The sequence below is a fragment of the Nicotiana tabacum genome, chromosome 24 (assembly GCF_000715075.1).
Source record: "Nicotiana tabacum cultivar K326 chromosome 24, ASM71507v2, whole genome shotgun sequence".
Lineage (NCBI taxonomy): Eukaryota > Viridiplantae > Streptophyta > Magnoliopsida > Solanales > Solanaceae > Nicotiana > Nicotiana tabacum.
The window spans coordinates 99,875,596-99,901,508 of NC_134103.1; the positions used below are offsets into that span (position 1 = coordinate 99,875,596).

Sequence of the window (25,913 nt, forward strand, 5' to 3'; positions counted from 1 at the left end):
GCAATGAGGAAAATGACACCACGCCGGTACATGGCAGGAAGAACCCTCAACAAGTTGGGGAGACAACTCCCGATGATGCTGATGGGGAGCATGTCATGGATGCGGTGAGGGTCCTACAAGAGCAACATGCAATCATTCTAGGCCATCTCACGCGACAGGATAAGGTTATGACGGAGCTGAAGTAGGCGCTATCGGGGGTTTCGAATAATGCAAACAAACGAGATTCAATTTCTCCCGGTGTTCCCGCAAACCAAACAACGTAGAGAGTCGACAACAATACTCCCAGGGGTGAAGTTGGCTCCGACGGGGCCGGGGGGGAGTGGATCCGGTCTCAACAACGAGAATGACCCGTTTAAGAATGAACTTTTACGGTTTTCAAAAAGTATACCCAATTGTCGTACAAGCCGAGTGCGGCAGCAGAACTAATCCCGAAGCGGTTCAAAATGCCTGAAGTGCCAAAGTATGACGGGACTTTTGACCCATCGGAGCATATTACCAGCTACACAATGACGATAAAAGAAATTAATTTAGCTCCTCAGGAAATTGAATATGTGTTGCTAAAGAAATTTGGAGAAACTGTCACGAGTGGAGCTCTAACCTGGTATTCATTATTACCAGAGCATTCCATAGATTCCTTTGAGATGCTCGCGGATTCTTTCATCAAGAATCATACCGGGGCCAGAAAAGTACAAGCCCGGAATGCCGACATATTGAGGATCGCAAAGGGAGAATCCGAATTATTACGAGAATTCGTTACTCAATTCCAAAAAGAAAGAATGTTACTATCGGTTATACCGGATGAATGGGAAGCTGAAGCATTCACCACAGGATTGAATCTGAGAAGCTCAGATGTTTCCCGGAAGCTGAAGGAGAGTCTGCTTGACTTTCAGGCAACAACTTGGGCAGATGTCCACAATCAGTACACGTCAAAGATAAGGATCGAAGATGATCAATTCGGTTCTACATCATCGGTCAAAGGACGGGAGAAGAGCAGAGAAAAATCAAAAGATGACTACGACGCGGACAGACAGACTTTGAGGGGTCGGTTTTTGCCTTACGAGCGGACCGAATGTCACGCCCCAACCTTGAGGAGCGCGAATGGCGCTCAATCGAGTAAGCCCAGTCGTGAAAGCCTAATTTACATTAACCTCTCATCATTACTCATGCATGATTTACCATAACATAATTAGATCTTGACTTTCAAATTGAATATATTAGCTCTTGCCTGAAATTTTCCTTATGATGGATACATAGCATTATAAATAACTATAAATTCTGTGAACATAGATACATGACAAAACTCAAAACTTTAAGCACATAACCCACATTGTACATAGAGCTTCTATGACAATAAATACCTAAATACATAAAATGAACTAGTCACAAACACCCACTAGAACTGTAGCGGACTCACCATAAGCTGAGTAGTGAATAAGATTCCTATCAAAGATCCATATCATCCTGTAGAAGTATACCTGCATCCATTAAAAGATGCAGCGCCCCCGGCAAAAGGGACATGAGTACATGTGGAATAGTACTCGTATGTAAAGCAAACAGAACAACATATGAAGTTATGGTAACTTAAATAAGAGGCAAGTGAAGTACATCAAGAAACTACGAAACATCCCATAGAATCACATTTCAAGTCTTATTATACTTGCATCATTCTAAACTTCTTTTAGGATCAACTTAGCCATATGAACTATACGTGGAATACATAATATAATGTATTTGAAACAACATGTACAAACAAGGCCAATGAAAGTGGCACCTATTGTCTGCGTTAACAATGTGTCTCACTAGACCGTCCATATCCCTCTCTTATTTTACACCTATACATTTCATAGACCGTCCTTAGTGTTCACATATCATATTATACACCTATGCATCTCATAGACCGTCCATAGTGTTCACATATCATATTATACACCTATGCATCTCATAGACCGTCCATAGTGTTCACATACCTTACACCTATACATTTCATACACAATACACTTATGCATTTCATAGACCGTCCATAGGATTCCATACACAATACACCTATACATTTCATAGACCGTCCATAGGGTTCCATACACAATACACATATGCATTTCATAGACCGTCCATGGGGTTCCATGCACAATACACCTATGCGTTTCATAGACCGTCCATAGGATTCTATATACAATACACTTATGCGTTTCATAGACCGTCCATATGATTCATTCATATTATATTATACACCTATGCATTTCATAGCCCGTCCATAGGATTCATTCGTATTATACACCTATGTATTTCATAGACCGTCCATAGGGTTTGCATATTAAACACTTATGCGTTTCATAGCCCGTCCATAGGATTCATAACACATCATTATGCACATAACCATATATAAGTCAAAGTGACATGATTAACATTACATTTAAGGTCGTAAGTTCCCGGATCATTGGAACACTTCATGTTCATGCTCATCATGGAGAAACATAGCTCATTACATTAGCACATGCATGGTGAATCAATAAATCGATTTCAATGGCACATGGGCCCAGTTTCTTTTCTTAAGGTTCATCATCATTTAGCATGGGACATCTCTCTTCCACCTCATTATATATCCTTTTGTCAACTTAAGGTCATTAGCTAAGTTCATGATTCTTGGGAACTTAACATCGAAATCATTTGCATTATTATTTTAGAAGCATACATACTTTGATTGAAACCATTGGGACATACAACGCCTCATTATTCTCATTTTGGCAAACGGCCGCATTTCATGTTCATACTATCACTTACTTGTACTTGCCATTGGTGATCATAGGACATTAAGAACATTTAAAATATTTAGGTACACCATAGCCTCTCCTCATGAGGGCGTATGAGCTTATAGCACATTGGAAACATAAGTACGAATACGTTCATCTCATAACCTTTCACACCATATATCACTTCATTAGTACTTTAAACTACTTACAACATTATTATTTTATTGGCTTCATTGGCCATACAAATTATTCTTCAGTCATGGCATTGTGGTCGTATATCATATTTCACACCTTTATATCTTTTCTTTCATGGATCATCATCATAAATATCAACATATAGAATATTCCAAAAATTACAATTTTAGGTTCATTAGTAATGAAGGCTTTAAACACAATAGATTTCTTTTCAAGAAATGGAGTAAAATGATTGGCATTCGAAACATAAGTTAAAATCATAAACGAGTAAAACATCATTTATTCTTGAAATACTTTTCCCCAAAAAGGCAATACACAATTTAAATTCATGAATATAGAAGAGCTCAATACATGTTGGGAATACTTACAAAACATAGCACGACTTGAGTACATAAGCTTTTAGGCAAATCTATTTTCAAAGTCAATTTGGAACAGCTGAATCAAGGCTCATTTCATAACCTTTCTTGTATCATTTCATTTCATTGGCATAATTGGCCACAAATATAACTTTTATTATTGGCACGGTAGTCACACTTTACATCTCCAACCCACTTCTTTAATTTCCATCATCTTTATTCAAGACCTTAGGTACACATATGAACCATTAAGAGTCTTAAGCACATCGAGTTTTTCTCACACAATTTGGCATCATAACTTTCATTTGAAACACGACTCAAAGCCATAATATTTTAATACACAAACCATACTTTGAACACATTTCCGAAGGATAACATAACATGATAAGAGCATTCAGAACACATATTTAACATATCTCTTTCGGCACAAAGCTTATTCGGAATAGTCAATTTATAATGAACAACTCGGGACTTACAAGAATATCGTGGAATTCAATTCTAAGAGGGAAGTTTAGCCAACATACCTTGCTTGAACTTTTCTTAGATTACTACAACGTTCAGAAAATCCTAGAAATCCCAATCTATTTTGAGACATAACAAAATTGAATACAAATTAGGAAGATATTCATGGTTTCAGCTCATTTGAGCATTTTATCAAATACTAGGTGTGAAAATTTGACTACAAGGTTCTTCTACATGATTTCCTTCATTCCACAACCCAATCTTTACTTATTTGAGCTCAGCAATCTTTCCACAAACCATATTGGTACATGCTTATATAAATAATACTCTTACACCCAAGAATCATACTCCCAATCAATCATCTTCTACCGAAATTTGAAATTGAAAACTAGGGTATGGAACCTTACCTCTTAGATGAAGAACTTGTGAGGTTTCTTATTAAATTTCAAGGCTTGAGCAAGTTTTTATTAACAATTAGCTTAGGGATTTCTCCTCTCACTCTAGGGCACTTCCTTTCTCTAAATATATCATATATTCCCTTCAAAAATGATCCCTTACGTCTATTTATCGAGATAGGGTCGGGTTATAAGGATAGAAAAATAAACCCTCCGAAATTTGGACTGGGCTACAGACCAGGCTTTGTGGGCTCTGTAGCACGTTCTAGCGCGCTACAGACCTTATGCCGCGAGCTCTATAGCACGATCTAGCACGCTACAGACCTTGCGCCGCGAGCTCTATAGTACGGTCTAGCGCGCTACAGACCTTGCTTCACGAGGTATAAAGCACGGTCTAGCGTGCTACAGACCAGGCTTCGCGAGATCGAAACGATTCAACTCCCCAACACACTGTTCAACCTAAAAAGTCCGAAAATATATTAAATTAGCCTACCTTGGCACCACGGAACCTTAAACTCCTTAGCTAAATTTTCTGGGGCCTTACATTCTCCCCCACATAGGATCATCCATCCTCGAATGAGGAGTAGAGTTCGTCCCCAAACACTTAACATAGCTCGTTTCTTTTTCCACACATCTTAAGCTCCCAAATTTAACTAACTCCCAAATTTTTCAAAAAATTCAGCAGAGTTTCCCCTGTAAATGGGGCCCATCCATCTGCCATAAAATCATAGAAATCAATCCTAAAAAACATATAGATAACACCACATTGTACCATATACATGAAAACAACAACAACCATGACTCTCGAGGCCAACTCTATGACCGTGCTTACCTTGGTCGTATCCTTGACTATTCCTTCCTTTATTACGAGGACAATTAGGCACCTCACACATTATGCCTGCTATGTGAGTTATTCCTTTAATCCTTAGTTCTTTCTCATTATGTAGCACGATGTGAAAACATTCCTTGATGTTAACAAGGGAACTCCGAGACTAAATCGGAACCTTAACGCACGACCGAGGATAGAAGAAGAGAAACATTTCCTAAATGTCATTATAGCCTCCCTATTATAAGTGTGACCGGAAACACACCAATAAGAGGGACTCTACTGACATAGCTCCATAACACCTTAGGACTCTTAAACCATTCTCTGATACCAAGTTTGCTACGCCCCGACCTCGAGGAGTGCGACCGATGCTCAACCGAGTATACCAGTCGAGCAAGGCTAATTTACATTAACCTCTCATCATTACTCATGCATGATTACCATAACATAATTAGATCTTGACTATAAAATTCAATACATTGGATCAATGGCCCAAAATTTTCCTCATGATGGATACATAGCTTTATAAATAACTGTAAATACTGTGAACATAGATACATGACAAAAATCAAAACTTTAAGCACATAAACAACAGTGTACATGGAGATTCTATGAAAATAGATACCTAAATACATAAAATGAACTAGACCCAAACACCTACTAGAACTGTAGCGGACTCACCATAAGCTGAGTAGTGAAGAAAATCCCTATCATCCGGTAGAAGTATACCTGCATCCATTAAAAGATGCAGCGCCCCCGGCAAAAAGGACATGAGTACATGTGGAATAGTACTCGTATGTAAAGCAAACAGAACAACATATGAAGTTATGGTAACGTAAATAATAGTCAAGTGAAGTACATCAAGAAACTATGAAACATACCATAGAATCACATTATAAGTCTTATTAAACCTGCATCATTCTAAACTTCTTTTAGGATCAACTGAGCCATATGAACTATACATGGAATATATAATATAATATAATTGAAACAACATGTAGGAACAAGGCCAATTAAAGTGGCACCTGTTGTCTGCGTTAACAATGCGTCTCACTAGACCGTCCATGTCCCTCTCTTATTTTGCACCTATACATTTCATAGGTCGTCCTTAGTGTTCATATATCATATTATACACCTATGCGTCTCATAGACCGTCCATAGTGTTCACATATCATATTATACACATATGCATCTCATAGACCATCCATAGTGTTTATTCATACCGTACACCTATACATTGCATACACAATAAACTTATGTGTTTCATAGACCGTCATAGGATTCCATACAAAATACACCTATGTGTTTCATAGGTTGTCCATAGGGTTCCATACATAATACACCTATGTGTTTCATAGACCGTCCATAGGGTTCCATACACAATACACCTATGCATTTCATAGACCGTCCATAGAATTCCATATACAATACACCTATGTGTTTCATAGACCGTCCATAGGATTCATTTATATTTTATTATATACCTATGTGTTTCATAGCCCGTCCATAGGATTCATTCATATTATACACCTATGCATTTAATATACCGTCCATAGGGTTCACATATTATACACATATGTATTTCATAGCACGCCCATAGGTTACATTTAAGGTGTAAGTTCTCGGATCATTGGAACACTTCATGTTCATGATCATCATGGAGAAACATAACTCATTACATTAGCACATGCATGGTGAATCAATAAGTCGATTTCAATGTCATATGAGCCTAATTTCTTTTCTTAAGGTTCATCATCATTTAGCATGGGACATCTCTCTTCCACCTCATTATAAATCCTCTTGTCAACTTAAGGTCATTAGCTAAGTTCATGATTCTTGTGGACTTATCATCGAAGTCATTTGCATTGTTATTTTAGAAGCATACTATCACGCCCCAACCGAGTGAACCCGGCCGAGCAAGCATGTTAGATACTTTCTACCCAACTCACTCATGATCTAGAAAAGATGTGATTTCATTAATTGTACAGTAGGAAGCTCATTCATGCAATACTAAATTGTTTCATTAGCTATTTCGCCTTTGAGTCTCAAAACACACATATTCTTGTAGTCTGAATAGAACATGTGATCAAACACACATAACTCGCTTAATATTCCCAACACCTATATACAACCCACATAGTGTCTACGGAGCCTCTAAAGATACAAAGGAAAGTAAAGATGGTGCCAGCAATAAGGCCCCGACTATACCTCAAAAAGTGACCACAATATAAACAAAAGGTACAATACATGACCCCGAAATGAAATGGGTCTCACCGAGTCTGCTGAGAAGAGGATGCAACACTACCTGTGATCAACATTGCCTGCTATGTAACCACCTGCAACTATTTAAAGATGTAGCACCCCCGGAAAAAGGGACGTTAGTACCGTCGAATAGCACTAGTATGTATAACTAAACATCATCTCAATAGAATGAATAATAAGACAAGACGAACAATCAAGAATTCAATAAGAGCTTCAAATAATATTAAAACATCAAGTTAAGGATCACATAGGTTTTTAAGTCAATTCCCGCATTATTAGGTAGGATGGTTTTTAGTGCCAATATGCCACAATCCACAATACTATCGTGTTCTTACACGGAGTCCGATCTCGGCCTGATCGGCTAGGCCATCTCATTTGAGACATCAAACATTTTCACAATTTCATCCACAATACCACTGTCGTCTTACACGGAGTCCGATCTCGACCCGATCGGCTAGGCCATCTCATTTGAGACATCAACCATTTTCACAATTTCATCCATAATACCACCGTATTTTTACATGGAGTCCGATCTTGGCCCGATCGGCTAGGTCATATTATTTGAGACATCACCCCTTTTCAATCAGTCATCTCAATTCATATTTCTCTCTCATTTTTTCAATACAGTGGCACGGGTGGCCCCAATTATAAAGTTATTCTTGGCGCTTGGCCGTATTTCATGATTCAAGTTTTTTTTCACATTCCAACATTATTGCAAGCATCAATAACAACACGTTTTTTTTCATTCAAGACTTATGATTTCACATGTGTGCAATTTAGAATCTAAGCCACATAGAGGCTTTTCACACAATTTGACATAGCAGTCTTTGACTTGAAGCCCAGGCATTTTTAGCATATATTCAAGGTTTTGAACATTTCCTCAGATGACGAGATAATATGATGAAAGCATGGGAATACATATTACACATATATTTTCAAAACAAGCACATTCGGGATAGTAGTTTCTATTATGTTCATTTTGGGACTTGCATCGATTTCATGATTACCATGGGGTTCAATTCTAAGAAGAGGGGGTTTATCCAACATACCTCAATTGAGCTTCTTAAAACTCTAAGATATTCCAGAATATTAGCAACTTCAATCTACTTTAGCAATATAGCAAAATTCAACCAAAAATTAGGAAACCGATCATGATTCTAGCTCACTTGAGCATTTTATCAAACACTATGTGTGTATTAAGGTTCCATGGCCCTTTTATGAAAGACTTCACCATCCCATACCCCATTCGTTTCTATCTTTAACTCACAATCTCCCCACGTACCTTAAGAATACATGCATGCAAGGTAAGCACTCCCATCCCCATGAACTTCCTTACTAATTGCCCATTCTAGTTATATTTCGAAATTAAGAGCTTGATGATAGAATCTTACCTCTTTGGATGAAGACCTAGGGTGCTTCTCTTGATAATCTTGAAAGGTTTAAGCAAGAATTGAAGATTAACTTGATGAAGATCACTTTCTCCCTCTAGGACTCTCTCACTCACAACAAAGTATCAGATTTTGATAAACAATGGCCCCTTACATCTATTTTAATGAAGTAGGGTCGGGTTTTAAAAACCCAAAAATAAAGTTCCGAAATAGGATCAGCGGTCGCATAATGGTTAAGCGGTCCGAAAAATTAGGGTGCCAAAACTAGAGAGGAACTGACCAGGTCTGCGGTCGCTATGCGGCCCGCAGACCTGTTTCGCGGTCGCATAATGCACTGCAAAATGGTTCTGCGGTCGCATGGTGCACCGAATAACCTCCCTCCGAAAAATCCCAAGGCGGGATATGCGACAAGAGTGCAGCCCGCAAAATGGTTATGCGGTCGCATAATGGGCCGCAAAATGACATTAAATTGGCCCAGAAGACGGCTCTACTCTGCGGCCATTCTGCGGTCCGCAGAGTAGTTCTACGGTCGCAGAACGGACCGTAGAAATGCTTACTTCTGCCCAACATTTTCCTTCAACTCCCCAGCGCACTGTTCAATTTTACGGTGCCTTAGACATCATGGAAATCCAGATTTTTAGGAAACATTTTACGGGGCCTTACACATACATACTATGATTGAAACCATTGGGACATACAATGCCTCATTTTTCTCATTTTGGCAAACGGCCGCATTTCATGTTCATACTATCACTTACTTGTACTTGCCATGGGTGATCATAAGACATTAAGAATATTTAAAACATTTAGGAACACCGTAGCCTCTCCTCATAAGGGAGTAGTAGCTTATAGCACATTGGAAACATAAGTACGAATACGTTCATCTCATAACCTTTCACACCATATATCACTTCATTAGTACTTTCAACTACTTATAACATTATTATTTCATTAGCTCCCTTGGCCATACATATTATTCTTCAATCATGGCATTGTGGTCGTATATCATATTCCACATTTTTATATCTTTCCTTTCATTGATCATCATCATAAATATCAACATATAGAATATTCCGAAAATCAGAACTTTAGGTTCATTAGTAATGAAGGCTTTAAACACAACAGATTTCTTTCCAAGAAATGGAGTAAAATAATTGGCAATTCGAAGCACAAGTTAAAATCATAAACGAGTAACACATCATTTATTCTTGAAATACTTTTCCCTAAAAGGACAATACACAATTTAAACTCATGAATATATAAGAGCTCAAAACACGTTGGGAATACTTACAAAACATAGCATTAGTTGAAACAACCACATTTGGGCACGACTTGAGTACATAAGCTTTTAGGAAAATCTATTTTCAAAGTAAATTTGGAACAGTTGAATCAAGGCTTATTTCATAACCTTTTTCGCATCATTTCATTTCATTAGCACCATTGGCCACAAATATAACTTTCATTATTGGCACGGTAGCCACACTTTACATCTCCAACCCACTTCTTGAACTTTCCATCATCTTTATGGGTTATCAACAACAAGGAATTTCTAATCAAGACCTTCGATACATATATGAAAAATTAAGAGTCTTAAGAACATCGAGTTTTTCTCACACAATTTGGCATCATAACTTTCATTTGAAACACAACTCAAAGCCATAATATTTTAATACACAACTCATACTTTGAACACATTCCCGAAGGATAACATAATATGATAAGAGCATTCAGAACACATATTGAACATATCTTTTTCGGCACAAAGCTTGTTCGGAATAGTCACTTTATAATGAACAACTCGGGACTTACAAGAATATCGTGGGATTCAATTCTAAGAGAGAAGTTTAGCCAACATACCTTGCTTGAGCTTTCCTTATATTACTACAACGTTCCGAAAATCCAAGAAATCTCAATCTATTTTGAGACATAACAAAATTGAACACAAATTAGGAAGATATTCATGGTTTCAGCTCATTTGAGCATTTTATCAAACACTAGGTGTGCGAATTTTACTGCAAGGTCCTTCTACAAGATTTTCCTCATTACACAACCCAATCTTTACTTATTTGAGCTCAACAATCTTTCCACAAACCTTATTGGTACATGCATGTATAAATAATACTCTTACACCCAAGAATCATACTCCCAATCAATCATCTTCTATCCAAATTTGAAATTGAAAACTAGGGTATGGAACCTTACCTCTTAGATGAAGAACTTGTGAGGTTTCTTGTTGAATTTCAAGGCTTGAGCAAGATTTTGATGAAAACTTAGCTTAGGTATTTCTCCTCTCACTCTAGGGCACTTCCTCTCTCTAAAAATATCAAATAATCCCTTCAAAAATGGTCCTTTGCACTGCGAGCTCTATAGCACGGTCTAGTGTGCTATAAGCCTTGCTCGCGAGCTCTATAGCATGGTCTAGTGCGCTATAGACCTTGCATCGCGAGCTCTATAGCATGGTCTAGTGCGCTATAGACCTTGCGTCGCGAGCTCTATAGCATGGTCTAATGTGCTACAAACCTGGCTTCGTAAGGTCGAAACGATTCAACTACCCAACACACTGCTCAACCCAAAAAGTCCAAAACTACCATAAATTAGCCTACCCCGCACCACAGAACCTTGATTCCTTAGCGAAATATTTCGGGGCCTTACACCGAAGGCCGTGTCAGAAACTTCCAGGAAGCAAACAAGTTCACCGTTTACAGAGGGACCAATCGTGGTCGAAACAATAGATAACTTCAGGATATAGAGATGTCGGGCTCCCAGGATCCTTCAAACCCCCAAGTTATCGGAATATAACTTCTACGTCAGTATAGTGGAGTTGGTGTCGGCCGTGAGAAACATTAAAGAGGCATGATTCCCTAGACCTATGAGATTTGATTCCATCCAGAGGAATCCCAACTTATGGTGTGAATACCATGGGATGAACGGCCACCGAACAAGGGACTGCCGACACCTCCGGGAAGAAATGGCAACACTATTGAAGAATGGTCACCATAGAGAATTCTTGAGTGACCGAGCTAAGAACAATTATGGTCATAACAGAAACAACGCAGAAATTTCGAAAGCAGGAGAAGAACCCCCACGCCAAACGATCAATATAATCTTCGGAGGGAATGAGATTAACGGGATCACCTTTTCGGCTGATAAGAAGACAAAACTATCAATAACTCATAGTAAAATACTCCGAGAAGACGATATCACTTTTACGGAGGAGGACGCAGATAGATTGATGTTACCACACAACAATGCACTGGTAATTTCTTTAAATGTGTTGCATTTTAAGATTAAACGTGTTCAAGTGGATCCAGGAAGTTCGGCTAATATCATACAATCGAGAGTATTAGGGCAAGCTAGACTCGCAAGAAACATTATTCCGGCAACAAAGCTCCTCGCTAGATTCAACCTTGTGAGCGTGACGACCGGGGGAGAGATTTTGCTGCTCACGAATGCTGAAGGAGTAATGAAAACAACGCTCTTTGAGGTAGTAGATGGTGACATGGGATACAATATCATCCTGGGAAGGCCATGGTTACACAAGATGAAAGTTGTAACCTCAACATATCACCAATTACAAAAGTTTCCAACTCCCGAAGGAATCAAGTAGATAAGAGGTGATCAACTGGCAGCAAGGGAGATGAATGCAATTTCGGTTTCCAGTAGTAAAGGGAAGGATCATACAGAATAGCAATTACAGGAACTGGCACCTACTCCCGAGCTAGAGAAAGTTAGCCCGGGAGTAGAGTCGTCAGAACAATATCAGGTGACGAGATATTTCCAAGTTAGAGAAGAGACGGACGCAATGAAGTCCATGGTGGAGGAACTAGAGCAAGTTACATTGCTCGAAGAATTCCTAGAAAGAAAATTCCATTTGGGGACAAGATTGCACCCGGAGCTTAGGTCTGGTTTTATTGAATTCCTTAAATTTAATGTCGATTGTTTTGCATGGTCGCACGAGGATATGATAGGTATCCCGACGGAAGTAGTCATGTACAAGCTGAGCTTGGATCCCAACATACCTCCGGTAAGACAAAAGAAACGCCCTATTTCCGAGGCCAGGAATAAATTCGTTAAAGAAGAGGTAAGTCACTTCCTTAATATCGGTTTGATCCGAGAGGTAAGATATCCGGACTGGCTAGCCAATGTAGTAGTAGTTCCGAAGAAGAACAAAAATTTTTGCATGTGTGTAGACTATAAAGACATTAATAAGGCGTGCCCGAAAGACTCGTTCCCACTGTCAAATACCGATCAAATGATTGATGCTACGGCCAGATAAGAGTTAATGAGTTTCCTCGATGCTTATTTCAGGTACAACCAAATCAAGATGATCCCGGAAGATTAGGAAAAGACTTCGTTCATAATAAATTTCAGTACATATTGTTACAATGTGATGCCCTTCGGGTTGAAAAATACCGGAGCCACTTATCAACAACTCGTAAATTAGAAGTTTGAAAATCAAATACGAAAGACTATGGAAGTTTATTAGACGATATGTTTGTTAAGTCTTTGAATGCAGGTGACCACCTTAAGCATTTGCAAGAAACATTCGACGTCCTGAGGAAGCATAACATGAAACTTAATCCCGAGAAGTGCGCGTTCGGGGTCAGTTCTGGTAAGTTTCTAGAATTTCTAGTCTCAGAAAGGGGAATTGAGGTAAACCCATACAAAATCAAGGCCATCGAGGATATATTATATCAATTGTCGAACATAAAGGAAGTCCAACGGCTCACGAGAAGATTAGCAGCTTTGAGCAGGTTTATTTTCCTGTCATCAGCAAAATATCATCGCTTCTTCGTACTGCTCAAAAAGAAAAATAATTTCGAATAGACACCGGAGTGCCAGCAGTTATGAGGGACCTAAAAAAGTACTTATCAAGCCCTCCATTGCTCTCAAAACCAAACGAAGGTGAAACATTTCTAGTCTATCTCGCGGTTTCAGAAGTTGTGGTAAGTGCGGTTTTAGTCCGGGAGGACGAAGGTACGCAATTTCCCATTTATTATGTTAGCAAAATTTTAATGGGAGTAGAAACTCGCTACCCACTTTTAAAAAAACTGGCCTTAGCTCTCGTAGTCGCCGCTCGGAAACTGAGGCCCTACTTTCAATGCCACCTGATAGTGACTACTTTCCCTTTGCGTAACATCCTCCATAAACCCGAGCTCTCGAGAAGATTAGCCAAATGGGCCATCAAAATGAGTGAGTTCGACATAGAATATAAACCAAGGACTGCAATTAATTCGCAAGTCTTGGGTGACTTCGTGGCCGATTTCAGTCTGGGACTACTGCCTCTAGCAACTAAGGAGGCAGTAATGGTGTCGGAATTGACATCGGGGGTTTGAACCTTATTTAAAGATGGAGCTTCCAACGTAAAAGGCTCCAGACTCGGAATAGTCTTAATCACGCCTACGGGGAAAATCTTGAGGCAAGCCATCAGAACGATCTCTTAAACTAACAATGAAGCAGAGTATGAAGCTTTGATTGCAGGGCTCGAATTGGCCCTGGGACTCGATTTCAAGGTTATCAAAATGTGACTCGAAGCGGGTGGTAAATCAGGTCTACGAGATCTTTGATACCAAAGAAGAACATATGCAACAATATGTGGTAAAGGCCAGGCTCTTTTGGCATTATTGCGGGACCGATGGAAATAAAGGGATCATCGATATGCAACCAAAGAAGAACATATGCAACATATGCAGCAAACTTAGGATCATCGATGGAAATAAAGGGATCGGAGTCCGGGACGGTAGTGCAACTGATGAACTCAGTCCTAGATATGAATGGATATTATAAGGTAAATTCATTTAGTCTGGTCTGGGACTGGAGAAATGAAACAATCGACTATCTCGATCACGGGAAGTTGCCTGAAGACCCCAAAGCATCACGGGCGTTACGCGCCAAAGCTGCACGTTATAGCTTCAAGAGAGGCCAATTGTATAGAAAATCTTTCCAAGGCCCGCTGGACCGGAGCTTAGGAGCGTCAGAAGCTAATTATGTCATGAAAGAAGTCCACGAAGGGATATGCGGCAATCACTCGGGCACAGATTCTTTAGTGCTAAAGTTGGTATGGGCAGGATATTAGTGGCCTCGCATGGAACATGATGCCAAAGACTTCGTACAAAAATGTGATAAGTCCCAACACTATGCATTACTAGTACACCAACTGGTAGAACCCTTACATTCTGTTATATCCCTATGGTCGTTCATGAAATGAGAGATAGACATCGTCGGACCGCTGCCACCGGCTCCCAAAAAGGTAAGGTTTCTTTTAATTCTGACTGATTAGTTTTCTAAATTGGTGGAAGTAGCTCCTTATCAGAAGATCAGAGAACGTGAAGTGGTCGATTTCCTGTGAGAAAACATAATTTTCAGGTTCGGAATACCAAAAGAGATAGCATGCAACAACATGCCACAGTTTATCGGTGCAAAAGTTACAAAGTTCCTCGAATATTTGAAGATAAAGAGGATCACATCTTCTCCTTATCATTCGAGCGCAAATAGTCAACAAACAAAGTGATTATTCAAATCGAGCACATGAGAAACTCATTTTTACCATGTGTACGATACTGAAGCCCTAATCCTGGTGGAAGAGGGTGAACCCACTTTGAGCTATTTTTGGGCAGATGAAAAATCGAACAACGAAGCAATGTTAATCAACTTGGAATTGCTCTAGGAATGCAGGGATTTGGCGCGTGTAAGAATGACAGATAAAAAGCAGAGAATTGAGCGATATTATAATCGAAGAATCGATCTTCGTTATTTCAAAATAGGAGATTTGGTTCTGAGGAAAGTAACCCAAAATACGCGGGAGCTCAACACGGGGAAGCTAGGTCTAACGTGGGAAGGTCCCTACAGGATTTCAGCTATCACTGGTAAAGGTTTATACAAGTTGGAGAACCTGAATGGAGACAAGTTGCCTAGCAACTGGAACGTGGCACACCTCAAAAGATATTATTGCTGATGAACATTATTCAAGCGGAAAGTATGTGCTACACTCTTTTTCCCTTCATTTAGGTTTTGTCCCAATTGGGTTTTTCTAGCAAGGTTTTTAATGAGGCAGCGATAGAAAGCATACTACGAAGACATCAGCAATAAGACCTTTGATAGCAAGGAAAACAAATAAGCTTCCACTCAGGGACGGTTAGATAATTTTTAGTTCGATAGCAAATTCTCACATTGAAGGGTTGGTTTCGAAAGAATATGTGCCCGGAATCAAAATGCCTTCGAGGATAAATGCACCCGAAGACATAGACGAAAGGACGCAAAAAGTAAACTTGCAAAAATACTTATAGAAACCCTCACGTAAAAGGGATAATGCTCGGAACCAAAGTGCTTTTAGGAAAATGCATCCGAGGCTACACATAGTAAAGCGCGAATAGAAAAACATGCGCAGAATTCTTAAGCAAATGCGAAGGTTAAAGAGTTTCCTGGATATTCAAACGAAAGTAAGACTCAAACAATACTTGAGCAAAAATATGTCTTTATTTACATGAACGTTCCAAAACGGTAAAAATACAAAATGGGAAACAGAAAAGAAAGATAAATTGCAGTGTCTTCGGAACCAGGAGGAAGAGAAGTGTTTGCGTCCCCAGGAGAAGTAGGTGGGTCTACCGATGTCTCAACAGTTTTATCAGTTTGGCCTTCGGCATCATCATCTTCCTATTCTTCTTCAGTTCCCAAAAACTCAGAACCAGAATCAGAAGGGCCATGTACATCAGACCTCGATGGGAGTCCACTTTTAGCAGCTAACCCAAGCTCGCGTGCCTTAGCAATTTCGACATCAAAATCAATGACACCATCTTCGACTTCTTCCAAGGTTTTTCTCCTCATGTTGTACATGGAGTAAGTTTTTTCAACAACGAGGGAAGCTTCTCGGCACTTGAGTTCTTCTTTGAGTTGGGTTACCTCGGCAGAAAGGTTTTCCCGGGAGGACCTAGCAGATTTAAGGCTGACATCAAGGTCGCAGACAATTGAACTAATTAGCCTATTATGCTCGATAGTTTTCCTATACTTCTCTTCAACCTGGGTATATTTCCCCCTCACACCAGAAAGCTCTTCTATTTTGGAGTTCAAGGCTGCTTCTAAGTCAGTCACTGTTTTGGCAGTAGCAGCCTCGTGCTCGGTTGCAGCAAGAACGGCGTCCTGGACTTCATCCCATTTGGCCTTGGCTTCATCTAATATAACCCTCAGCGGGCCAATATTTTTGCTAAGGGTTACCACTTCTTGCTCGTTTTTCTACAAACGAGCCTCCAAAACAACGACCTCAATTGCTTTGGTTTCCAGTTCCGAGAGGCGGAGAACAATTTTGTCCCGTTCCACCAAAGTTGATTCCGTTCAGAAGTAAGTTCTTCCTTCTTACAAATCAACCTTTGAAGGCCCTCAGAAGAAAGAAGTTGGACTAAAAAACAAGAAGAAGTAAAACTTTGAATACATTCATACAAAAGTAGAAGAAATAAGAAAGGAACGCACCGCTGCGGTATTGTGCATGGCATTGTTCAACAAACCCTCCCCCGAGAATGCTTGAATTTTTTCTCAATCTTTCTCTGAAGCCAAAGGCTTTAGATAATTAGCAAGCTCCATCGGCCGGGATATCAAGTTGCATCAAGTAGAGACCAAAAGAGTAATGTTCCTCCTCCGTTGTGGATCTTCAGAAGGGGCAGCATAAATTTGCCCCAAATTCATGAACTGGGGACTGGGGAAGAGGAACACCCTCGCCATGGTTAGGTGCAGCCGGCGGAGATGATATAGCAGTTGATGGTGGAAGAGTGGATGAAGGTAGAAATGATGTAGCAATTCCTGGTGTTGGTGAAGGTGGAGATGAAGTTGATGGAGTCGAAGGGTGAGAAGCAGTTGCATCAAATGCAGTGCTGGTGGATGGATGCTCGCCAACCAAAGATGGCAAGGATCCGGTACTCAGCCCCGCAGTATCGGACACAGCAATTGGAGCCTGAAAATGGGAGTTGACATTATCTACCAAGTCATACTCTCCTCAAAGTGCCAAGGCATCGTCCTCGGTTGGTGTAACTCTCTCAACAAGTCGAGCATCCTGTTGAGATGATGAGGATCGTTGTCTTCTATGTAAAGAAGCTCCCTCATCACTAGCTTCTTCATCATCGTCAATCGTCATAGTGTCTATGACCGGCCCAGAAGGAGGGCCAATCACCATTGCTACCGGAGATGACTCGGGGGAATCAATCCTCTTTCTCTTATTCTTTTCCCCGGCTGAAGAGGAGCTTCTTCTCTTTGGTTGTTTGTCCTCCAGCCGGGGACTCCGTAAAGAAGCATTTGTTCTTGAAGCAGGCCCGGATCCACCTGTTTGAGTAAGCGCCTCCTGAAGCAGCCTCGCTATATCAGCAGGATCAGCCAAGACATCCTCCTAGGTAATGGCAATAGAGCATGCGGGTAGACCTAATTTTGTAGACACGTTAGAAGAGATCAATCAAGTTCTTTACATGAAAAATTCAAACAAGGCGAGTTTGACTTACCATGATTCTTGGCCTTCCACCCATATTTAAGGGCCAGTTCTTTACACAAGCGAGTCTCGGACCTCGTAACGTCCAAGATCTTTTGTACCCACCATTCCAAACCTTCGTTCACCGGTGGGAACAATCGAGTTGCTGATAGAAATGAAGTATGGAGGATCAATACGGCTATATAAAAATATTTAGTAAAAATAAATACTAAACAAAGAGCTTATGAATGCGGTTCCAAGCGGCCAAAAAGGATGAAGCCATTGTTGGAATGATGTCGTTGGTGGTGACTACAACGAATCATTCCATCCACCCACGGTCGTTGTTATTATCCATGCTAGAAAGTAAAGCATGGTGGCCACTCTTGCAGAGGTTTATCTCTCCCCCGTGGAATATTTTGGGAGAATAGAGATTCATCATATGAGCTAAGGTTAGCTCATCTCCAGTTTTCTAGAACAAACGCCGAAGGAAAGCAACCGTCCTCCACACAGAAGAACTTACTTGTGCCAAACACATTTGGTAGTGGAGGCAAAACTTCGCAATCACGGAATCAAGTTCCCTGCTTAAAGAAAATGCACCAAAAGTAAAGGGATACGTGTAAGCATATGTAAAACCCTCCTTGGGAAGGGTGACTCGCTCCAACATATCGGGAGTGATAATTTCTAAGTCATGGCAGCGACAGGCTTCCTTCACAGCAGGAATGCTCGAAGGACGCATGGAAGAAGGATACCTGCTAATGGCCCATGTACGAAAATTAGCAGTAGAGAATTTCTCTTCAAAGTCTTTTATGGTAATAAGACTTCTAGGGATGATGGAACCCACCGTTGGAGGAGCAGAGTCCTCGGCTTTATTCTTGTTCTTTGAATAACTGGCACGCTTGGAGGAGGAATCCATTAAATAAGAAGAAGGAAAAGGTTTTTTTTAAAGAGAATTAGAGAAACGATGGAGAACAAAGATGCAAATCAGAAGCTCAAGAAATTATGAAGTGCAAAGGAAAAGAATGATGCGTATAAGTAAAATTTTGGTGGCTAAATTCATGGCCATGATTACCTCGATAATCGGCAAAAGTTGTGCTGAATCGTGGGATGACGCGTGTTCGGGGCATTAAATGTGGAGAGATGTGCATCTAATCAAATATTAGAAGCCTTCAGAGGGAGTTATAGTAATTCCCGCCAAGAGAGTGTTTCTACCAACTTTCTGGTAATACAAAGTTATGTCACCGGAAAGTAGGGGAACTATCTGTATATGGTGAAATATGATATATGACACGTGATCATCTAAAGGAAACACATGTGGAACCCAAGACGGGGATGGTCGAAGACCGAACGCATCCATTTCATTTGTCACCGAAAGGGAAAACATTCATAAAGGTGCATTAAATGCTCTGCGCCGGTAGCATTTAATAAGGAATATTCTGCAGCATTAAGAACGATGGCCCGTTACAGAGAATTTGGCATTTATGTTCACCGTTACATCTTCATCGATGATCCTCATGATTGACATTAAAGGAGGACACGATCCTAGGACCTCCTTCCCTAGACACAACTATAAATAGTGAGCCCAGTTATTATTGTAAAGGACATAAATTTTCAGGCTAAACTTCCACTACATTCTATACAAAGATTAATACAATCTTACTTTTCTGCTTTTTGATCTCATCATTGTTGTGCCCGGAAACCTTATTCCTAAAACTGTCATCTCTGTTGTTTCATCTATATTTTAAGGCTACGTATTGTATATTTCTTCAACTATTGCATTATTTCATGATCAAATTAGTTCACTTGTCTAGAAACCACGTACAAATTCAACTGTATCATTTTACGGGTAAACAATATTGAGTCTTCTTGGGAAGATGGAACCCATCGTTGGATTAACAGAGTCCTCGGCTTTGTTCTTGTTCTTTGAAGAACCGACACGCTTGGAGGAAGAGCCATTGAATTATAAGAAGGAAAAGGTTTTTGTTTGAAGAGAATTAGAGAAAGGATGGAGAACAAAGATGCAAATCAAAAGCTCGAGAAATTATGAAGTGCAAAGGAAAAGAATGATGCGTATAAGTAAAATTTTGGCGGCTAAATTCATGGCTATGATTACCTCGATAATCGGCAAAAATTATGCGGAATCGTGGGATGACGCATGTTCGGGATATTAAATGCGGAGAGACGTGCGTCTAATCAACCATCAGAAGTCTTCAGAGGGAGTTATAGTAATTCCCGCCAAAAAAGTGTTTCTACCAACTTCCCGGTAACATAAAGTTATGTCACCGAAAAGCAGGGGGACTATCTGTATAGGGTGAAATATGATATGACTCGTGGTCATCTAAGGGAAAGACACGTGGAACCCAAGACGGGGATGACCGAAGACCGAACGCAGTCATTCCGCTTGTCACCGAAAGAGATAACGTTCATAAAGGTGTATTAGATGCTTTGCGCCCGGTAGCATTTAATAAGGAATATTCTGCAGCATTAAGAGCGACGACCCGTTACAGAGAATTTGGCATTTATGTTCATCGTTACATCTTCATCAATGACCCTCATAATTGACATTAAAGGAGGACACGATCCTAAGACCTCCTTCCCTAGACACAGCTATATATAGTGAGCCCAGTTATCATTATAAAGGACACGAATTTTCTGGCTAAACTTACACTACATTCTATACAAAACTTAATACAATCTTACTTTTCCGCTTTTTGATCTCATCATTGTTGTGCCCGAAATCTTATTCCCAGAACTGTCATATCTGGTGTTTATCTACATTTTAAGGCTAAGTATTGTATATTTATTCAATTATTGTATTATTTCAGGATCATATTAGTTTACTTGTCTAGAAACCACGTATAAATTCAACTGTACCATTTTACGGGTAAACATGGGGAATTAGTTATCACCTTATAATTTCATAAAAATGAAAAGTAAAATGCTGAATGTTAATATAGTTTATAATGATATGATCATAATTCTATATATCTCAAAAGTTTGAGCATCACTGGAAAATATTAACTCAGATCAGCTTTTTTTTCATGGGAAGATGAGTTTTCTATTTCATGCTAAAAATGAATGACATTGTTTCCTTCAAAATATTAGAGGAGTTAAATAGAATTTATACTTGTTTTAAAAAGAATTTTACAATTTAATTTAGTAAACAAGATCAGATAATGGATCAGAAAAGTTGTAAGACATCTTAATAATAATGAACAATGATTAATTTCTGTTAGTTGATGTCAACTGGAGAATAATGTGGACCAGTGAAGAAAACAAAAGCTCCTCTAGAAAAAGAGATTAAGAGATTAGAAAAGGTCTGTAGTACTATAAATTGTTTGCCACTGGAAAAAGGAAAAGGTAAAACTTATTCCTAACATGACGATGATGCTAGTTTATGAGTTTATCCAAATCCATGTGAAAAATACTTACATCTTAAATTCTTAACGACTTTTGACCATATATTAGAATAGAGATTGTTTTTTGGTAAAAGGGGAAACAATATGGTGACTACTTTGTGAGTAAACCTAACAATGTTAAACTCTAACAATGTTAAACATTGTGAAATAAGGACATTGTGTTTGGGTAGGTCACTCTCTTGAGCGCTTAAATTGCAAGGAATTTTACTAGTTTTAAAATGAAATTAATCCAAATATAGTAGAACTTATAGGCATTTTTCGTACAATCGATCCTGAATAATTTAAGATTAGGAACATAATTGATTGGTTGATTAATGTTAAGTAAAACCAAACTTCATCTCATCAATAAAAAAAAGAAGATAAATCATTTGTGTTCATCCATGTGCAACGTGCATAAGATGACCTTAGAAGTAGGTGGTCTTGAGCTTTTGATCGCGCTTGCCCCATATGGAGGGGCGGCGGGATAAAAATATAAAAATAGCACGGGTTAATCAGTTTTCGGATTAGTAATTTAAAAATAGTCAGTGTTTGGAAAGTCATTAAAAAATAACTACTATTTTGCTGCAACACGGACCACTCCAGTATAATATACTGGAGATTGATGCACCTGTGTATGAACTTTCAGCATATTATGCAGAAACTCCAACACACGGAAAGTTCCAGCATAATATACGGGAGGAAATTGGAGTACCTGTGTATGAACTTCCAGCATATTATGCTGGATCGGTATATTATACTGGAACTTCAGTATATTATGCTGGAATATTTTCGAATTTTGAACAGTGTTTTTTTCATATTTACCTTTACATGAAAAGTGCCTAATTTCGATTACTTTTGAAACTGTGGCTATTTTTCAATTACCACTTGTAAATCTGACTATTTTTGAATTTCTCCCTATAAGAATTCAAGACGCCTTATAATAATGTCATATTTTGCAAAAAAAATTTGCGATGCGACTTCAACTTTTCTAGCCCAAATTCTGCTCATTAAAATTTTAGGCAGTGTAAATAGCTTGAAATTTACATTAGGTATTCGCTATAATATGTGCTACTTAAAATATATCGATATCGAAATCGATTTCGACCTTCGTACGACTGGTCGAGATGGGAACATAATAAACCGAAGAGCGTCTTCATAATTTCGGGATAAGATCCGAAGCCGGGTTACCGAGCTCGAAGTCTTTATCGAGCTTGAGAGCCAAAGACCAACCAAAGCTGAGTCCGAATCAATACCGGGCCCCGAGTCAAAATCGAGCTCGAATCAATATCGAGCTCGATTCAGTACTGAGCTCGAGTCAATATCGAGCCTATAGACAAGAGCTGTTACGGCCGCACTAAGAGAGAGAATCTCGGCAGAAAAAAGGGAAAAAAGCTGATTTATCAAGGTTTCCCACTATGTATTTTTAATTATATTTAAATTAGGATCCTCCATTATAAGAGAGGTGGCTATTATCTCCGTAAAGCATGATCCATGAAGGCAGTAATATACTATAACTCAGATATTGTTGATACACTCCCACATTGAGAGATTATTATTTTTGAGCTTTAGACATTATTTCATTTTGCTTGTTCATAAATTATCCTCCCTTAAACTTTGTTTGTATTTTCATTCTTTATAGTCAATATTCGATATTCCTATTTACTCTTACAATTTGTGTCAAGTTATACCACGTACCCTTAGAACTACGTACAAATTTAACTATATCTGTTTTCGGGTAAACAATATATAAAGTTTAGGTTGAATAGGGCAAACTTCCGCTTCTCCTCCTTCTTAACCAACAGTTACCATTGTGCGTGGTTTTTTTAAACACATTTTGCGGATCAAATTAAGTTTTTTGAAATGGGGGCAGGTGTACAATATAATCTACTATGAACAAGACAACTTGAGAGTAGATCTAATTTCTATATATACTATACTATTACTATTACTATAAATATTCATTGCACATTTACACTGTTAAAGGTATCAATACGCAACCATTACACGTAAAGATGATTAAACTTGACTTTCCAATTCAAATAAATATAATTTTTTTTAACATCTGAAATATAATTACCGGTATATGAATTCTTTATTATTATTATTATTATTATTTTGAATTCCTTATTATTAAATAACGAGATCCGTTCTCCAAACAAGTGCCAAATATATTTCCCATAATTATACGCCACACCAAACACATGCAAGTATATAACTATAAGCAGCTCCACACAGTTGACTCCCTTTCTCTCTTTCTCTGATTTTCCACTTTTACCTAACCTTTTATTTTTCTTATTTTTGATAATTAATTTTACCGTGTGAATTTACGATTTATACGGCCCCTCATTTTTCTAAGATACAACTAACATTTAGGAGGTACAGAATCCCAAATAAAATAAAAGGGCTACCTATATTGTCTGATTAGGTAATTTCAAGAATAGTCAAATGCCACAGATATATGTGCTGATGGCATTCGACAGAAAATGAAAATAAAGACTTTTTGACAATTCATTGTCTATTTGACAGATCCATTCCATTTAAATGCAAGTTTACTGTTCCATTGTTCCATCTAATTCCATGAACTTCTCTCATTATATTCTCATTTTCCAACTCAAGAAAATGTTTTCATTTGTAGTTTTTCATAAAAGTTTCCTTTAATTTTTGCCCCCCAAAAATATCCAATTAGAAAAAAAAGGAAAGAAAACCATTGATATAGAGGAAATTTGAAAGGAAAAAAAAGATCAATGGAGAAATCTTTGGGATCTGCATTTGTGGCTGTTTTTGCAGTTTCAGGAAGTGTTGTCCTTCTTGCAATGAGAGTGCATAAACACCTTCTTTCTGATTTCATGAACAAGCTGCAGGAACTTGAAATAGGTATTTTGACATCTCTCCTTATATTTTGGAGCTTGTGATAATCAAATTTGAAAATTTTGAGAAAGTTGCCAACTTTAATTTTTTTCCAATTTGGATTTGTTATAAAAACAATCTTTATTATCCCTCATATATAAATATAAGGCTTTTCTCCCTCCTATATATAAGCTAAAACCGCTAGAATCTTTTATCCGATTGTATAAAGCAAACTTACTTACACTAAAAGTATTTACCCCTAATGAATGTGGATACGTTTTCCCTACTATTTGCCTACCCATTTCTTGAATATTTTACTACTTACCTTATTAGATCAGTTCTACGAAATGTAAGTCATCAAAAAAAAGTTTTTGTCAAATGAATTCGCAGATCTAGCTATGTATAAAGAAGTTGACTTTTAGATGGTGCAAATATTTATGGTATCTTTTTGTTCTTATTTTTATTTGTCCATATTCCAAGTGTTCATACCTTTTATCTAAGGTTTTGATAGATTTGACTTTTGATCATTTATGTCTAGTTATGAACTCGAATTACTTTCTTGCCTAAAAGAAGGGGGGAAATATATATATATATATATATATATATATATATATATATATATATATATATATATATATATATTAAAAATTGAACCCATAGAATTTAAATCATGGATCCGTCTCTGCCAGAAAGGAAAAGGGAATGTACAAACTGATGAGGTTTGAACCTCCAACTGCGGAGGATTAGAAGTTCACCAAGTTAGCTAGCCCTCAACTCCCACGAAACAAAATCTATTTAAATAAGGATTCACGATGTAGAAAAAATAATAGTACTAACATTTTATTTGGTGATAATTACCTTGTGTGATCAGATAAAGATCAAACAAAGAAGAAGGTAATCTTCTCCAATAAAGTTGTGGAATTGGGCTCTGAAAATAATAAAGATGAAGGTGATGATCATATTTCAAGGAAGCATATGATTAATTATGGAGAATCATCTGATGATGAGAGCTTGGAATCCATGCCTTTGAATTGGCAAGCTCTTTACAAAGGTATCCTCCATAATAAGACTCTTAGAGGTTATAATTAACTAAAATTTATTTATTATCCCCTTTGTATTTGTACAATTTTGTACAAAAATATAATATTCGCGATTATGATGGTAATTTTGTAGTTACATTTGCAAAAAAGTGGTTACTGCTTTTAGTAAAATTTCATTTTTATTTGTGTAACATATTGACTAAATAAAGAGTTGGGGGTCAAAGGAGATTTTTTCCTATTACTTCTTTGTTATTGCGTTTATTATTGTTGTTATTGTTAACATTTTGTGTTGTGATGTTGTTAATATGAGTCAAAGTGAGTTGCTATTTGATCTATCATTGACACGGGACAAGTTTTACTAATAGTACTCTTTTTCTTCTTTTTTTGATAATTTATTACATAGAAGATAGGGTAGGAGCCCATTCCAATGAAAAATGTAAAAAATATAAAAGTCCAAAGGACTATTAATTAAGAAGTTGTTTTGTTTATGTTTGATTACCATCAAAATGGGAAAAATGACTTTCTTCAATTATGTATAGATGTTAGTTTCCGTCA

General features: G+C 38.2%; 1 protein-coding gene across 1 annotated transcript; it reads left to right on the top strand.

Annotated features, from left to right (window-relative positions):
* Positions 1–24,064: 24,064 nt before the first annotated feature.
* LOC142178472 (uncharacterized) lies at positions 24,065–25,599 on the top strand. The gene is made up of 2 exons (XM_075248057.1): positions 24,065–24,345; positions 25,190–25,599. Exons 1-2 carry the CDS (start codon positions 24,216–24,218, stop codon positions 25,405–25,407), a joined length of 348 nt encoding a protein of 115 aa, XP_075104158.1. The 5' UTR covers positions 24,065–24,215; the 3' UTR covers positions 25,408–25,599.
* Positions 25,600–25,913: the final 314 nt, after the last annotated feature.

Coding starts and splice junctions, on each gene's coding strand:
- LOC142178472 (XM_075248057.1), top strand. CDS start 24,216: ATGGAGAAATCTTTGGGATCTGCATTTGTGGCTGTTTTTGCAGTTTCA. Junction 24,346..25,189: donor GCTGCAGGAACTTGAAATAG/GTATTTTGACAT, acceptor TTGTGTGATCAG/ATAAAGATCAAACAAAGAAG.